At 29.3% G+C, this 18,644-nt stretch overlaps 1 protein-coding gene across 1 annotated transcript; it reads right to left on the bottom strand.

Annotated features, from left to right (window-relative positions):
• Nucleotides 1–195: 195 nt before the first annotated feature.
• On the bottom strand, nucleotides 196–4,358 carry LOC137821693 (heparanase-like protein 3). Its single transcript, XM_068626402.1, has 9 exons — nucleotides 3,804–4,358; nucleotides 3,232–3,268; nucleotides 2,907–3,090; nucleotides 2,652–2,797; nucleotides 2,142–2,372; nucleotides 1,860–2,049; nucleotides 1,475–1,600; nucleotides 1,030–1,129; nucleotides 196–784 (listed from the first exon to the last, which is right to left on the bottom strand). Exons 1-9 carry the CDS (start codon nucleotides 4,047–4,049, stop codon nucleotides 434–436), a joined length of 1,611 nt encoding a protein of 536 aa, XP_068482503.1. The 5' UTR covers nucleotides 4,050–4,358; the 3' UTR covers nucleotides 196–433.
• Nucleotides 4,359–18,644: the final 14,286 nt, after the last annotated feature.

The raw sequence follows: 18,644 nt of genomic DNA, 5'->3' as shown, positions 1-18,644 counted from the left end.
ATCTACTTAACTTAAGATTTTAATTACCAACTTTAGATTTAAATAATTAGTAACTAAAATCTGATTAAATACTAATTTTAAAACTATTTATTAATAATAGAAATTAATTTAAATATTAATAATTTTTTTAATTTTTAAAATTATTTTTATTTTTAAAATTAATTTGTGTTGGATGTTAAAGAAAATCCTTAAAACTTTAATTGAACAAAGTAAAAAGTTATTCCATATCTGAAGAGAAACCAATTAACGTGCAAGAGAGGTTGTCTCATGCAGTGTCACTTACAATTTGCAATCTGTAATCACGTTGAACTTAATAAGCAAAAGCAGAAAACCATCAAAATCCTAGTTCTCAACCTAAATTGTTTGCAATTTTCCATGTAATTTGCTCAACCACCAAGTGAAACCAATTTTAGTTTCCCCTGGTGCCACCTAACTAGCCGCAAGCTGTAACAACAACATGAGGTAAATGGGCAAATACAATAGAGAAAGGAGCAACATTTATTGGCTCTGATGAGTTCACATATATAGGATCCAAAGGAGGAATGTCACCAGCAGAGTTTACCCTTAGAGGTTTTCCATTTAGTACCATGATTTGGCTATGTATATTCCCATCCTGTGGAGTTAGATGGTACTCTTCTCTTGCAGTTTCACTTGCAAGAGGTAATTCCATCATGTTTGAATGACTAAACATCTTTCTCAAACTCTTTGCATTGTTGTCGAAGGTTACATCAGCTTCAACACTTGTGTTGCCGTCTAGGTTGATCAACAGTACTGTGATTCCCTTCTGTAACATAGATATCATGAATAACATTTCATAGTGTGTTTGTGTCTCTTTATGGTTTTATTTGGAATAAATTCTCAAAACATATGTAACTTCAACTTTTATAGAAGTTGTCTAAATTAACTTCAAATTTATTTCATCTTATTTTCTTCTCCTACAAAGTATTTACCTTTTATCCAATGTATATATATGAAAGTGTGTGTGTATGCGCAAGTATCCCAATCTAAGAGATAAAAAAATTCACTTACGGATTGCTTTGCACAGTGTGCATAAGCTCTAATCATTTTTGTCCCAGAGAAGGTAGTTGACAGTACATTTCTTCCCATGAGTCGATGCCAAAGAAGAGCACTGCAAAGAAGAAAGAACATTTCCATAGAAACATAGTGTGGATATATTTGAAATGGGATCCCCTATTGTATTATTGGAATAGGGGTCCTTCCCAAATTTGCCAAAAACTGTGTCAAGCAATTAATGAAGCATGGAACGTTTGGTGGATTCATGTCTGCTCATGAAGAATTATACATTGATGAAGTAAACTATGCATATGTGGGTGCACAATTATGTTCCCCATTCTTCAACATGGAAATTATGACATGAAAAATGCATGTCCCCCTTGCAAACTGATCATATGGCCCTTTTTCCATCTCATGACTTCAGCAAATAAACAAGACTATGAAAGTCAATTATTAGTACCTATAGTAGTCTGGATTTGGCAGGAAATTGGTAGTATTTAGTAAACCATAGTTTCCTCCTATCAAACTCTGTCTGCAATATGTTTTAGTGTTATAAGCAGCTGACATGCCAAGCTGATCCAAATACCTGTTTGTGATATCATAACATTAGCCAAAATATTGCTAATGCTAAAATATGTTTTTGATCTCTTAAAATATCTCAAAATTCAGTTTTAGTAACCATAAAAATTTAGTACGTTTTTATTCCATGTGTTTTAGTTCCTCAGGAAGAACTACATTTTTATAGAAACTAAAATAAAATTTTAAGATATTGAGTTGAAAACATATTTGACCCTAATTCTAAAGAACCCTTGATTATATCTGAATAAAGGGAGTTTGCCACTAACCAGAAACTATAAACAAATGCATCAGATACAAGATGATGACCACTATTGTAGGCCCCTCCTGACTCACCAACCCATGCTGTAGCTGAGGTACCTGTACTTGCAAGTATATTTTTGAGGCCACTGAATGTGCTAGCCTCCATATCAAGAAAGGAAGGGTCCAGAATTTTTTCCACAAGGTGTTCATCAACACCTGTACATTAAGATAAAGCAGCCTTCAAATATAATCAAATCATGGAAATTGGGAAGATATAATGAATATTTTTCCTGTTCGGTGAGGGGTACCTGGTCCAAGGTTATAAATGTGGTGGCTGACCACATCCAAAGCTTTTCCAGATTTGCTTATAAATTCCCTAAACCAGGTTGCATCAAAGAACCCTCCAGGTGCAATGACTAGTGGCTTAGAATCAATCTCTTTATATGCAGTGTAAACTACATCTCGTAAAGTAGCAAAATCAGAAGCATATTGGTCTGCTGTAATGCTTGTTCCCACTCCACTCCCACTCAATTCATTGCCTGCCAATGACAAGTGCTCAGTATGCATTGATATGGAACAACAAAAAGATTAATTCTTCAGGGAAATTGTCAATTTTATTTCCTTCAACATAAAAGGATCGAAGAACATACCATCATTTTTTTAGCATTTTGATAAAGATAGTGTTTTCCACAAGACTTTCTTTAAAGAAAACTTGGTGTTTAGATTGTGGTAAAGTGAATTCGGTACACAGCAGACATAGCTATAGAGAGAATTATGTAAATGGTTTGGAAATTGTAATAAGAACAGCATATGCTTACCAAGTTCCCATCCATAAATGGTGTAGCCATTTCTAACATTGTATCTAATAAAGGACTCAGCATTGGTGGAATTCCAAGGTCCTGTTGCAGAACCACCATGAATTGATTTTCCAGCAAGAGCATTTAATCCAAAAATGATCTTAGCCCTGAAATAAACAGTTTAAAAATGTTTTAGAAATATGCTTTTCAAGTCAACAAGGTGAATCTTGTTGGTTCAAAACACACATGCACATCACAGGGAGAATTGAATTTTACCCTGCTTTTTCAAAAAAGTTGTGAAGTTCATCCCATCTTTTAACTGGGAGGCACCCTTGCGTGAAACCAAACATCTCAGAATCTTTCTTAACAAAAGGAGTACAAGGTTGGTGGTAATCATCAGTCCCATATGTTAACTTGTCTTGCAAACTTCCACCTAATCTGAGTTTCAAAGGTGAAAAGGCTGCACAACATTTGTAGGCAACACAATAATACCTTGATAAGCTTTCAAAACTCAAAGCATTCATCTAATAAACTAAAAAGCAACGAAAGAATTTGATTCCTGCCAAATTCAATTACACTACAGATGTAAATTATCTCTTACCTTTCACTGCATTTAGAAAAATCTTGTTGTTGAGGTCCTGAAAGAGATGATAATTAAAAGATGTATAAGATTTGGAAAGTACTGTAAACGGACGCTTGTGAACTCCTTAGAACAATTAATCAATAAATGAACACGCCTTTCAAAAAAATGAAGTCTAAAAACTCAACCCAGATGTGAATTTCCATAAACCTTGACGAAGCCAGAGTCAATAAACATCGATTATTAAGAACAAATAATGAAAGGTATATACTATTATGTCATCATGATGTGATGAGGATCTTATCACCTTGTTCACCACCACAAACAATATTCAGAAATTGACATAATATTTATTTAAAAATAGACATAATTATTTCTCTCTTTTTACTGGAATTATTTTGCAGATCGCAGACATGCATTACAGATTCAAACATCATTTCAAAAATACCAACAAAAAAAAACCATGATTAAAGAGAGAATGACAACAGACCATCAAAGGAAAGTAGCCAAAGAAAATAAAACACTCACAATTCTAAAACCACCTTCAGAAATTCATCAGCTATTTGAAAAAGAAGAAAAGAAAGCAAAAATACCAGATTGAGAAGAGAAGCAAGACCCCAACTGCATTTCCCATAGTCACATTTCTGAGGAGGCCACCAATCCAAAGTTGCACACACAAAATCAGCATCAGTAGTTCCAATCACAGCTTTGTCATCAATGGCAACAGTCCCTTTCACAGTAGCATCTCCTCCGACAGCCACTCTGGAACCAAAAATGAAGATGAAGCATGCAAAGTGAAACCATAAGCAGAGACCCAGAAGCTGAATCCGAGAACCCATTTCGAGAATCAGCCAAATTTATCTGAGTTCATGCATCAAAGGGTAATGGTAATGAGGAAGCCTTGGGAGTAGAAAGTGAAGGTTTAACTGCAGAGTCACGTGCTACACTGACACTGAAAATGTAAAGGAAATTGGTAATTTAGTGGCACCACTTTTCTTAGCTGCAAAGACTTCTTTCACAAAGGCATTGCGAAGACACAATGTATTTGTAGATTGCTAATCCAGAGATTTGGCTCTTATATATTCAGTGGCCGCCTCAAAGTATCAGTATAGAAACACATGAACAGAATTTCACAAATCTTTGCATATAATTATTTGGTGAAATAATTATTTAAAAATATAGAATTAAAATTGACTTCCAATATCTTTTAATATGAGATTTGCTTTTAATTCTTTTACATTTGCTTAGTTTGTATTTTCTTTTTAAATAAATAGGTATTAGTATTAATTTTTTAATTTAATACTGTGGGATATGACTCACCTTTGACATAATTGAGAGGTTATTTACGTTCACAATTAATTGAAATTATTAGGAGGTTACTTACAATTTACAATTAATTGTTATCAAGGGAGATTACCGTTCACAATTAATTGTTATTAAAGGGAGAGGTTACTTACGGTTCACAATTAATTGTTATTAAAGGGAGATGTTATTAACCGTTCCAAATTAATTGTTATTATTATTAGTCTCTTAGAATCACTATATAGATAGTGGCTTCCTTCAAGCAATGTAACACAACAAATAGTAACATACACTTGTTTCCTTTCTCTTCTCATAAACTCTCTATTTCTTCTCTTAGGTGTAAGTGTTTTAATCCATATAGAGAGAATTTGTTTTGGGACTACTTATCTATTAGCATTTATCTATTAGCATGAGGAATTTGTTTCTTCCACATTTCCCTACAAATACAAAATTAAATAATCACTTCTCTAAATATTTCATTTTTTAACAAATTAAATTTTCACATTTTTTACTTTTTTTAATTAATTAGTTCTTAAATAATTATTTCTTAAAATGATAACATTTTCTATAATTTTATTATATATATATATATATATATATATTTCAAGAACCAAAATTGCATTTTTTATTTATTTTACTGAATAGAAAATTTATAGTATACTGAGTATATGATCAGTATCAATGATAATATTTATAAATTAACATTAATAATATTATTATACACTAAAATATATATATATATATATATATATATATATTAGTCTAATAAGTATAATATTGGATGTTGAACATATAATTTACATATTTTAGTCATTAAAATGTATATTTATATAAATATTTTTAATAAACTTTCTTCCAGTATAATTATATCATAGTTCTATGTTTGTAAAATATTCTATATATACTAATTTATATGTATTAAATTATTAGTTGATCTATAAATACAATAATATTGCTATGATATTGTCAATATTAATACCTATATAATTTCAAAGTATTATAATACAAAATACTATCATTATATTAATTATAATTATTAAGTACATCAATTTATTAAACTTATAATTTTGTTAATGTTATCCGTTATCATAACAAAATTCATTTCTTTTCAGTTAGATAATATTTGACTACTTTGTGTAATATGCTGATATTAATAGTAGTATATACATATATATAATTTTATTTTTTATTTAAATTATATATAATATTGCTTCTATTTTTATATTAAAAAAAATCTATCATTTTAATGGTTAAGTGTTAATGAGGTAAGGTTCATCCATTTAGAATTGGACAACTTAACATTTTAAGAGTAAGATGGCAATGTCATTATAACAGTCACAGTCACATTCACATAGTGAGAAATCATGAACTCTATAACCATTATGTATGTGACTAAATCTCAATCATACAATTAACTTTTTTATCCACTTGTGCTTTTATTAAATATAAGATATACCTATATATATACCTATATATATTAATATATATATATATATATATTAATTAAAGAATGGGGGAGTTGTGCCATGCACGATGGTTTGATGTACAAAATAATGTGTTTAAACATCTATTAAAAGACAATTAAAGTATTGTATTGAGAGTGGTAAATATAAATTTAAATATATTTTTAATTTATGCATATATATGCCCAATATAGTTTTAGTCCATACAAAAGTATTTATTAGATTCAAATATGATATTTTCTAATCATACTCTTTTTTTAGTTTTTCTTATTAATTATAATTATTTTAATGTCATAAAAAGAGAAAATGTTAATTAATATCATTTAGATAAATAAGAATATTTAAATTAAGATAATTATATGTTTTTAAGCATATAATATAATTAACTCAATATTTGTTATTTAATATAAATAGGTAATTATATACATTTTTATTCAATAATTTAATTTTAAATAATAATTGTTTTATTTAAAAAAAAATTTACTTTTGTAATTTATGTGATTAAATTATCAACATTACAATCATTGTAGTCACAATAAAATTCCAAATATTCTTATCACACATTTATAAGTGACAACACACTTGCAAGAAGCAACACATCCCTAGAAGGCAAAATATCCTACAAAATATCACGTATAATATATAAATAATAAATAATATACACATGTGTGCATCTCATCGTCATCATTAATAAGCATACCACACATGTATCACAACATATCAATCAATAACACACACATACATAAACATCATCATATACACATGGACCAACATCCTCTCACTATCAAACATGTGTCGTTTGAGCGAGTTTATAGTACTTGAAAGACATTACTTACTAAAATTAAGAAAAACTTCTCACTTGAACAACCTCACATTGCTTAAGCGTTTAAGCTACAAATAGAAGAATTGTTTTTGTGTTTCCCTCGCTTAAATACTCACATAATATTTAAGTGATCATTGCTTAAGCATCATTCCAATGCTTGAGAGATGCTAGTTTGCGTCACCTAACTAGTTATAGAATCATTAACCTAGTTACTTCATTAATGCTTAAGCAATCATATTGTCACTTGAGTTTTAACACCATCATGTTATATGTTAGTCTCTAATGAAACATGTGTAATACAAGTATTTAAAAAATCTCCATACATCATCTTGTAAACATTAGAGATGAGATTTATTATAAACCTACACCCCTATGAAATGGATTAGAACATGTTGGATTGATTAATTTTTTTGAAGGGTTAATGTTTTAAATTATAATTTACTTGTATACATTTGTATATTCATTTTAATTCTTAATAATTCATAATATCATATTTACGTGATTCATATTTGGTAATGAAGAGATAATATTACAATATTAGAGGTGTAATAGATAATATTGGACAAGCTTTAAATAGTTTTCCCATATATAATCATAAAACTGTATTTTCTATTTAGTTTACTTTGTCAAGTACTTTGGAATTTGTATGCATACGATATTAGTACAACTTTCAATGTATGTTAGTACAACTTTCAATGTATGTAACTAATAGACGTATTATGAAGTTCAAAGTATGTCAGAAATATACATGGTTATATAATCTTGAAGAAAACTAGTTTATTTTTTTATGTATTTTTAAATATTATACATTTTAAATTATTAAATACTCTACACATCTCTATATTTTATATATTTTGCAAAATTTAAAAATGACTTAAAAATACATTAAAAAAAATCCATCAAATAATATAACACTGTTGTAGATCACACATCGACTAAAGATGATAATATTTCATTGTATATAAGTGGGTGCAAACCTCAATTCTATGAGCCAGTTTTATGGGGTTGAGTTAGGCTTAAAGTCCACTTCTTAATATGGTACCAGAGTCATTTAAAGCTTATCCTAACGAGTGTTTGTTAGACCTATTCTTAATAAGGTCTAGGTGTCGAGAGTGGTGTTGCAGGGTAGAGCCTAGCGTGCGCAGAGGCTGTTTTAGGCAGAGTTGGGAAAAACGGGTAATTTTCCGACTAAAACAGAACCCTAACAGAGCTACCCGACAAATAATATTGAATAAATAAAGTGGAATAATAAAAGAGTTCGGTCAATTTAGCCTAATCTCCGAGCACAACAAAAACGTGAAGGAGGAGAGTTTAATTTATAACCCTCGAACCTCCTTCCCAAACAATGAACCCACCAATGTGGGACTTGGGATTAAGCCAAAATCAACAAATCTCCACCTTGGCTTAATTTCACGTCCCACCTAAAACAAATCTTCTCAAAACATAACAAAAACAAACTTTGTAGTGCTTCAAATTTGCGCCTCCGGGCGCCAACTTCAAATGTGCAAGATATTAACCAAGTCTAAACAGTGTTCAAACTTGGCCCTTGTAACCACCTTGCCTTGTAGCGAACATCTTCTTTATTAGGAAATTCTTCTTTCTTTTCAAATACCCATTTGCACCCAATTGCTTCTTACCTTTTGGTAATTATGCCAGCTTCCACGTCTTGTTCATCTTCAAAGACTGCATCTCCTCTTGGGTAAGTGGATGGAATGTCATCAACAACTGGAAGTGCATAAGCAACCATATCCATGAAACGAGCAGGCTTCTGAATATCTCGTCTCTGTCTTCTAACTGCAATTGGCGCTGATTGCTGTTGAGATTCTTGGGTAGGAACCTCTTCCTCATCTGACTCTTCTTCTGCCATAGGAGAGTCACTTGTGGTATTTCGTGTTGGGATCACCACTGTCTGCTCAAACTCCACCTGCTTCCGGGCACACTCCACCTGTTGTGGAGTACTATCAGCTCCTTTTGGATTTACCTTCTTTAACATGGAAGATTCATCAAAGGTAACATCCCTGCTGATAATCGTCTTCTTTGCCTCTAGACACCACAAACGGTATCCCTTCACTCCAGAACTAAAGCCCATGAAAATAGCCTTCTTTGCCCGTGGATCCAACTTTGATTCAATCACATGATAATATGCAATAGAACCAAAAACATGCAAAGAATCATAATCAGTTGCAGGTTTTCCAGACCATACCTCTAACGGGGTTTTGCCATCTATAGCAGATGATGGCAAACGATTGACGAGATGTTGAACATATGTCACAGCCTCAGCCCAAAACTCTCTGCCTAACTCAGCATTAGACAACATACAACGAACTTTCTCCACAAGTGTCTTGTTCATACGTTCCGACACCCCATTCTGTTGTGGTGTTTTTCTAACAATGAAGTGCCGAACTATTCCACAATCTTGGCATACCTTCAGGAACGGATCACTCTTGTATTCTCCTCCATTGTCTGTTCAGAGAACCTTAATCTTCCTTCCTGTCTGGTTTTCAACTTGAGCTTTCCACTTAAGGAAAATTTCAAGCACATCATTTTTGTTCTTCATAGTAAACACCCAAACTCTCCTGGAAAAATCATCCACAAAAGTGACAAAATAATGCCTACCTCCGATTGACGGAGTCTTGGCAGGTCCCCACACATCTGAATGCACATAATCCAGAATACCCTTGGTATTGTGAATTGCAGTGCCAAACTTCACTCTTCGTTGTTTTCCTAGAACACAATGCTCATAAAATTCAAGTTTGCAAGCCTTCGTACCTTTCAACAATCCCTGCTTGGTAAGAATTTGCAAGGATTTCTCTCCAGCATGTCCCAACCTCATATGCCACAACTTCGTTGCCTCAGCATCCTTCTTAGAGCTAGAAGTTGTTGTCACTACTGTCCCCACCACTGTACTACCTTGGTAGTAATACAAATTGTTCTTCCTCACACCTTTCAACATCACCAGTGCTCCTGAAGTTGCTTTAAGAATTCCATCTCGCATCGTCACAACTAGGCCTTTAAATTCTAAAGCCCCCAATGAGATGAGATTCTTCTTCAACTTTGGCACATACCGTACATCCCGCAAAATTATGGTGGATCCATCATGATTCCGCAGCTTGATTGAACCTATCCCAGCTGTCTTACATGGATTATCATTACCTATGTAAACAACCCCGCCATCGAGTTCTTGAAATTCAAATAACCATTCCCGAATGGGACACATATGATAGGTACAACCTGAATCCAATATCCACTCATCTGGATACGATGATGCTGAAAGCAAGACAATTAAAGAGATATCTAATTCCACATCACTTTTGCATTCTGCAACATTTGCATCTTGTGGAACCTTCCCTTTCTTTTGCAGTTTTTGGACAGTCTTTCTTCCAGTGTCCTTTCTCATGACAGAAAGCACACTCATCTTTGGCAACGGCTCGACCTTTAGATTTAGACCTCCCTCTTCTCCCATTTGTTTGACTTTGCTGACGACCTCTTGCCACCAATGCTTCTTCTGATGTCGTTGATTTGGTTTTCATCTTATCCTGCTTTCTCAATTCATGACTATATAAAGCAGAACAAATAACATCTAATGACACATTCTCCTTCCCGTGAAGGAGCGTAGTCTCCAAATGTTCAAATTCATCAGGAAGAGATGATAACAACATCAAAGCCAAATCTTCATCCTCAAACTTCACATCTAAATTCAACAGGTCTGCTACTAATTGATTAAACATAGTGATGTGTGCATTCATAGTAGTACCTTGTTGGTAGTCAAATCGAAACAACCTTTTCTTCATCAAGAGCTTGTTCTGACCACTCTTCTTCAAAAACTTGTCCTTCAATGCCTTCCACAGTTTGTGTGCAAAAGTCTCATTTTTTACAGCATACTTCTGCTCTCTGGACAGGCAGAATCGAATAGTTCTGCATGCCAACCGATTGATGATGCTCCAGTCTTTCTCCTCTACCTCTTCTGGTTTCTCTCCTTCAATAGCAATATCAAGACCCTGCTGAAAAAGAGAGTCCAAGACCTCTCCTTGCCACATGCCAAAATGTCCAGTGCCATCAAATATTTCCACCGCCAATTTCAAAGTGGACACCGGGAACCTCGACGATGATGACGAAGAGCCCGACACTCTGGATACATCCTTCGCTTCTTCTTCTTGATTTGCCATTACAAACTCAAAATATAATATTCAATATTACAAATAATTTCAAACAACCCAATGGCAAACCTTTGGCTCTTGATACCACTTGTTGGGAAAAACGGGTAATTTTCCCACTAAAACAGAACCCTAACAGAGCTACCCGACAAATAATATTGAATAAATAAAGCGAAATAATAAAAGAGATAAAGAGGAAGAAACATACCAGAAAATTGTTAACGGAGTTCTGCCAATTTAGCCTAATCTCTGAGCACAGCAAAAACAGCTCACTTTTATTATTATGGGATAAGATATTACAAATTGGGATATCTAATAGTGAAGGAGGAGAGTTTAATTTATAACCCTCAAACCTCATTTCCAAACAATGAACCCACCAATGTGGGACTTGGGATTAAGTCAAAATCAACAGTTTTAGGCAGTAGGTGGGGGAACCATGTGCTTTTCGTGGGGTACAGAGAAAACTTGATCCATGAAAAATGTGATGGTGTAATTAGAGTTATTACGTGCATTCTTGGATAAAGTTTAGTATTTCATTTAGGTCTTTTGTTTGAGGTTTGGGAGGCTTGGTAAGGGTAATGAAAGAACCAATGATAGAAAGCAACTAATAGTACCAAGAAATCTAGGTTACAACTACTGTTATACTAAGACTGAGCCTAAGGTATACTAAGATTAATAAAACTAAGATTACCAAAATTCTTCTCTTCTTAAAAAAAACCCTTATCACCTAAATAGGTGATGGAGCTTAGGCTTGTCCATCTTATTGAGTCATACATATTCATAATATGTTGGTGTAATAAGGTGGAGCATCCCTACAATGCTCCACATTTATTTATTCTTTTATATATATATATATATATATATATATATATATATATAAACTTCATATTTATAATTATAATCAGTTTGATTATCATTGATTATCATTTAATAGTGTTGTTACTAAAATAATAAAAATCTTTTATAATAACATAATATGACATGAAAGATGATGATAATAAAATTTACTAAGTGGTCCTTCTTCTACCATAAAAGCCCTCTTAAAGTTTTTTTAAATACACATTTTCCCTATCCACATGAAAACTTTGGAACATTTATGAATGAAAGGGTACTCATGAAGGGAAGGTTTTAGAAAAAGTGAATGATAAGATGATGTTGGTTGGTGGTAGGGTAAGAGTTTGCTTTCTTCAAGGAACGTACAAAAATGGTTTGTTGGTTTGTGGAAGAAGTAAGATACTGCCTTTTTAGCTTTTGCAGGCCAATGGATAACAACACCAACATCACTAATAAAAACATCTTCAACCACCACCTTTCTCACTATCTAAACCTAATTCTTAAATTTGGAAATTTAAAATTCATTTTAAACTTCTTTTTTCTCAAAGGAATTAATTGAAAACATTACTCATTGTATTGTTATCTAATTTCAAATAACTATTTTTAGAGTACAGGAGCATTGCAGTGTTTTGAAATTATACAAGTATTCAGTCTTTTTAATCTTATACAAGCTTTTTATCTGTTTTAAAATTATTAAATAAAAAATTAATTATTATATTAACTAAAGTAGATATTATGTTATAAATTATAAAATTATTAATATTTAAATTAGTTTTTATTATTAATAAAAAAATATAAATTATTTTTTAAATTGATATCTAAATAATATTCACAATATTATTTATGTGCTGAATAAACTAAACACTTTTATTTATTATTTAATTAATATCATATATTTTCAATTACAAATCTAGATTTTTAATATATGTTTTTTATAATATATTTCCTTATTTATTTTTAGTAAATAAAAAAAAATTTAAGTTTTTATTATAATTATTATAGTTATACTAAATTTTTATTTTTATGAGATACTAAAGTTTGAAATTAAAGTTAAAAATAACTTTGTTTTTTAATTTTTTTTAAAATTTATGTAGATTGATAAATTCATATTTATATGGTACGACTAAAAATAATTAACTTATACGTAAGTTTCATCTCATTTTTTATTACCTAATATAGAGCGGACCAAAATATAAAAGATGGACCAAAGTGCCACATTATATATAGTATGTATAAAATATGTGTTTACTTTTACTCCAGAATTATTCTAATTTCCATGCTGTTTTATTATATATTTCCAATTTAAATGGTAAAAGTTCAATATCATAATTAAAAGAACTATTATTTACTAACATTTAATGTCGTATTATTTTATAGTAATTATACAAAATATAAAGCATTAAATATGTTACGTGTTAAAAAATGTTATTGTGCTTATAAGATAGTGGGTATAAACTTCACTGGGAATGGAATTTTTTTATGGAGACTAAAATTAAAATTTACTTATTTTGCATATACTAAAAGTATATTTAAATTAATTCATAAAATAATAGTAAGAAATAATCACAACTGTAACTAAATCAAAATATTTTATTTTATCTTAAAATTGTTATTAAAAAGTCCATTTTAAGTCTAACTCAATCTTACCAAATCAGTTCATAAGATCAGGTTTGCATCTATATAATATGAAATGGTTTAATTTATGGTTGATGAAAGATCTTCTACACTCTTTTTACATAACTCATGTATAAGATTTTATATTTATTGATGATTCGATAGAGACCCGATAGCATTCTACACTCCCCTTACATAACTTATGTGTAAGATTTTATATTTGTGGATGATTCGATAGAAATCTAATAGCGTGGATGATCAGATCAAACTTTTATAATAAATTTTAAATGACTTTGATATCATATTAAAAAATAAACTTTAAATTAACTCAATTTTATAAAATTATTCATAAAACAAACATCCACATATATATTATAAAAATTTTAATTTTTAATCGAAATGAAATCTCAAATACTAAAGTTTTACTTCTTACGCAGTAAATTAATTTTTTATAATTATATATGTTGCCATGTGTCATGATATTTGATGGCTTACGGCATGATGCACCATGGATGGCTTGTAATGTTTGGAATTTGGGATGAATGAAGCCACAAAAGCTTTTGGATAAAGTGAAGCAGTTTTGTTTTCCAGCCACGAAGCTATTATTTTATATTCAGTGGATAACATTTTTTTATATGTGTTTTTCAAGTCTCAATTCCTCAATTGCAAGTTTAGGAAAGAAAGACCACGTTTTATTCCAATATTCCAATATCATATTAGATATTTAATTAATTCAGTTTAAATTATTGAGTTGCAAAACTTTTTTTACCAATTGTAAACAAAATTATATTTTTGAAAATTATTTTCTAAATCTAAAGTAGCTAGACTTTATGTTTAAACATTCTATAATCGTTCTCCATTTCTGGCTATTTTTCCTACATCTAACAAAATATGAAAATTATAACAACTTTTACCATAATGTAAAGTTGTCACTTAAAAAAAAAATCATGAAATAGAAATCAATATTTAGAAAGACAAAAAATAATTAGTTTAGTAACTATATTATATATAATTTTAGAAATTAAACAAAAATTAATTTATAAATTAGTTTCTATTATTGTTAAATAGTTTTTAAATTTGTATCTAATTAGCAATCAAGATTTTAACTATCAAATATTTAGTTTCTAAATTTGGTCTCTACAACCAAATATTGCAACGAATGTCGAAAATTAGCTTTGATTTATGCGTTATTATTAATTTTTGTTTGTGATAATTTTGAGATGTGGGGAGTTCTGATCTTGAAATTAAATGTTAATTTATATAATTAAATTTGATGTTTTAAGAAACCATAGCTACTGGAATCACGTTAAATTTTATAGAGGCCCTCTAATGAGTTATAACAGTAAAAAAAATTCCAGGGTGCTAAATAATAAGTGTGAAATAATTATATAAATATCTTTCTCTTTTTCAAAACTCACATTTAGATTGAAACCTTTTACACAAATAATATATACAAAACTTGATAGAATTATAGTGGAGAGGGATGAAGGTCTTCTTTAAGGATAGGTATAAGCTATAGAAGTGTGTATAGTGTTCAAGACAAGGAAGTTGAGTGCATTATGATCCAAGTTTAAAAAGTGATAACACAGTGATTTGGTTTTCTATAAACACGGATAAGGATATTATAACGTAATCATCCAAACAAATTGAAGCAACTTTCTGATGTTGTAAATGGAGCTTATGCAGATGATAGTGAAACCACTTTCTTAACTAAATTCAAACCTATATCAGTACTCCATCTCCATTAACTTTATGGCCTTTCATTTGTGCTTTAGTCTCAAATAAGATCTTAGATATCACAAAATTCAAAAGTTAGATTTGAAGGAACTTCAAACAAAATCACTTCCTATATTCCTGATAAATCTGTTTTGGTTTCAAATTATGGACCACATCACGTGAAGTGGTTGCAACATTATACTCCTAAAATAGTCTCCAACTGCATAATGACACACAAATAATGTTTATGTTAGATTATAACAGCTCACAAATTATTCACTCTCCCTTTTCTTTCTTGGTGGATTTAGAGAGTTTTGAAGGGTTAAAGAACTTTAGATGGCTGTGAATTGGTTATGAAGTAAAAGCTCAGATATAGTAATAAGATGAATGAGTCTGAATGGTAATTAAAAATAAAGATATTTATATAGTATTTAAGTTGATGCGAACTTTAAATTAGAAGCTGATTTTACAATATTAAAAACATTTATTATGGTATCAAAATTATTTAAATTTTATCTTAACAACTTGTTAATTTATCAAACGTATCTGATTAGCTTACTTAATATGTATATTTGTGATTGTATTGGTTTATTTTTTGTTATTTATTAAGATTATTTTCTCATGATAGATTAAAGGTACTCAGCAGTGGATTTTATATTTTTTTAATGTACAAAATATAGGAATTTAGATCACTTATTTAACTAAGAATGTTTACTAGGTTGAGTGATCAAAAGACTCGATTATCAAATTAGGTGTTATTTGTGATTAGGTTCCAACTCAACCTAACAATATCAATTTTTCTACAAAATTGAGTGAAAAGCTTTATGTGTTGAACCTAATTAAGATTTAACCTAACCCTGAGTTACTAAAATTATTAAATAATAATAAGAACAATATTAGAATAATTATTATTCAATTAATTTTATTATTTTATTAATTAAATGTATGTTTTTGAAATATTAAATTATTCCATATTCCGCTCCTTGCATCATAATCACCTTATTCTTACGTTTTTCTCTTGTTCCTTCTGAAGTGACCTTTCACATTTATTTAATCACTTGGTTGTGTCCGGTGAGAATTTTCTTAGAATTATCACCTTAAATAGTTAATTTCAAAATCATAAACAACAACAATCAATTAAAATATATAATCTTAAAATCATCTAAAATGAAAAGGTGTGTTTATTTGGATATAAAATTTCAACCTGAAACTAGATTTAGATTTAGAATTTGTTTCAAATCTTTTATATTCAAATTAACTGATTGTTCATTTTTTTTTAATTTCGCATAAATTATAAATTGTGATTGTGTTTTGCGTCTATGTGAAATTCAAGGGATCTAGATTTAGATCTACAAGTAATCATGTTCACGTGATTTTAACACAGATTGAATTTGAATATATTTTTTTAACCATGAAAATTTTTCCGTACATAATTGAAACTTTATTTTTTTATTTTACTTCAGTAATTTTAACTTATTCTATTCTGATTTTATTTTTTTAATATAATTCTACTTTGAATTTAATTTTCAATTTTCTTTGAATCTATTTTAAATTTATTTATGCAATTTTATTTAATTTTTCTTTTGATTTAATTATATAATTTTTAGTTGATTATATATTGATTTTATTTAGAATTTAATTCTGCAATATTTGTCTCAATTTTATTTTAAATTTAATACTATAATTTTAAATTTGTCTGTTTTAATCTTAATTACGAATTTAGTTTTTTAATATTTAATTTATTTATTTATTAATTTAATTGTGAAATTTTAATTTACAATCCTGATTGAATTTATTTTAAGTTTAATGTTATAATTTTAATTGAATCTAAATTAAAATCTTCTGACATAATTTTGAATTCAATTTATTTATGTTTTAGAAAAGAAAGACGTTAGTTATTTCTTATATTACAAATAATAATAAAACTATTAATAATAATAGAAAATTAATAATAAAAATTATAAAATGATAATATTAATAATAATAACAATAATAATATTAGAATAAATAATTATAATAAAAACAAAAAACTACGAATAATTATATATGAAATAATAAAAAATTCTAATTTAATATTTAATTAAAATTAATTAATAGCAAGGATAATTTGATTATTTTATAAATATATAATTTTTCAATTTTTAAAAAATCTATTATATCAATAAAATTATCACAAACTTTCAAAAAAAATCCTTTCATCTCTTTACTTTCTACTCTTTTTCTCGTAATACAAATAATCTCACTTTTCACTCCTTTATCTTTTTTTTCCTTTATTTTGAATTTATTCTTAATAATATTTCTTCCAATCGTAGCACTTTCTTTCATTATTCTCCCATCGTAGTGTTTAAGAAAGCAGTTTTATCATTTGAATGTGTGAATTGACCAGAAAATTCGTTGTATCGATATTTTCTAGTATACCTTGCTAGGTTGTTTCTGGATTGCTTAATATAAATTTAAATATAAATTTGTGTTGTGTGAGTGTAATCCATTTTTCATCTTACAATAATATAATTTTTAATATATAAAGTTAAAATTCAATACTCGTTAAAATTATGATTCATGTTATATATCATGGAAGAACATCATCATAATTCAAATGTGTATTATTTGATAAAAAAAATAGAAAATAGTTAATAAATAAAATAATTTATTTAGAAGAATATTATTGAAATTAAATAAAAATATGGATGTTTAGTGAGAATTTGCCTGAAGCCAGTGATATTTTCTTGACCATGTTGGAAACCATAAAATCAAATACAACCACGGTGATGGATCCACCTTGTACAGTGGACCCTGGCCCCTACATTTTTTTAACTTTCATAATTTGTATATTTTAAAATAAAAGTAGTAGATCAATTTTTAAGGTTAGTCCCTTTCAATTAGTTACGACCGTTTCTTCCTCCACATTCGTATGTTCTTCTCACACCTCCATAAAATTTTTATTTCCAAAAATGTTCTTATGGATTACGTAATCTGAAAGTCATTTTTCAAATTCATAATTAGCTTCCGGATTACATAATTTGAAAGTCTTTTTTCAGATGCATAATTAGTTTTATGGATTACATAATTCGAAAGTTACTATCAAATTCAGATTTTCGAATTATATAATCCAGAATAACATTCTGGATTATGTAATCTGAAATATGGAGGTGACACAATAAGAATAAAAAAATATTTTTCATATTTTATATGGGGTGCCAAAAGAACATATTGAGGTGCAAGAAGAAACAGTCTTAGTTACCGTCTCTCCAAGTACCAAATGCCCAAAACCCTAAAACGGAAACCAGATATTGTCAATCAATATTAATAAATCATCTTAACAACAAACCAATAACCCTTAGGTACACATGTAGAAATTATGCATACAATAAAAACTTCACTATCCAAGAAAATTCTTTCAATAAAAACACACATAGATCATTTACCTTAACAATCAGAAGAATCTTAAATTTCAAGAGATGGAAGACAATTTGGTGCAATATCAAATCTTAGGTGAAGGTGAAATTGAAGAGGTGAAGTGGGATTTTC

This window comes from Phaseolus vulgaris, chromosome 9, assembly GCF_000499845.2.
Source record: "Phaseolus vulgaris cultivar G19833 chromosome 9, P. vulgaris v2.0, whole genome shotgun sequence".
Classification (NCBI taxonomy): Eukaryota; Viridiplantae; Streptophyta; class Magnoliopsida; order Fabales; family Fabaceae; genus Phaseolus; species Phaseolus vulgaris.
Note: the sequence above shows the minus strand (reverse complement) of the source record. Positions and strands in the feature narration are given on the sequence as shown.

Bases quoted from the DNA above. Each gene is read 5' to 3' on its own strand.
- LOC137821693 (XM_068626402.1), bottom strand. From the start codon at position 4,049: ATGGGTTCTCGGATTCAGCTTCTGGGTCTCTGCTTATGGTTTCACTTT. The intron at 3,269-3,803 runs GTATTTTTGCTT...CATCTCTTTCAG, and splicing joins TTGCTTCTCTTCTCAATCTG to GACCTCAACAACAAGATTTT. The intron at 785-1,029 runs GTAAGTGAATTT...TCTATGTTACAG, and splicing joins CACACTGTGCAAAGCAATCC to AAGGGAATCACAGTACTGTT.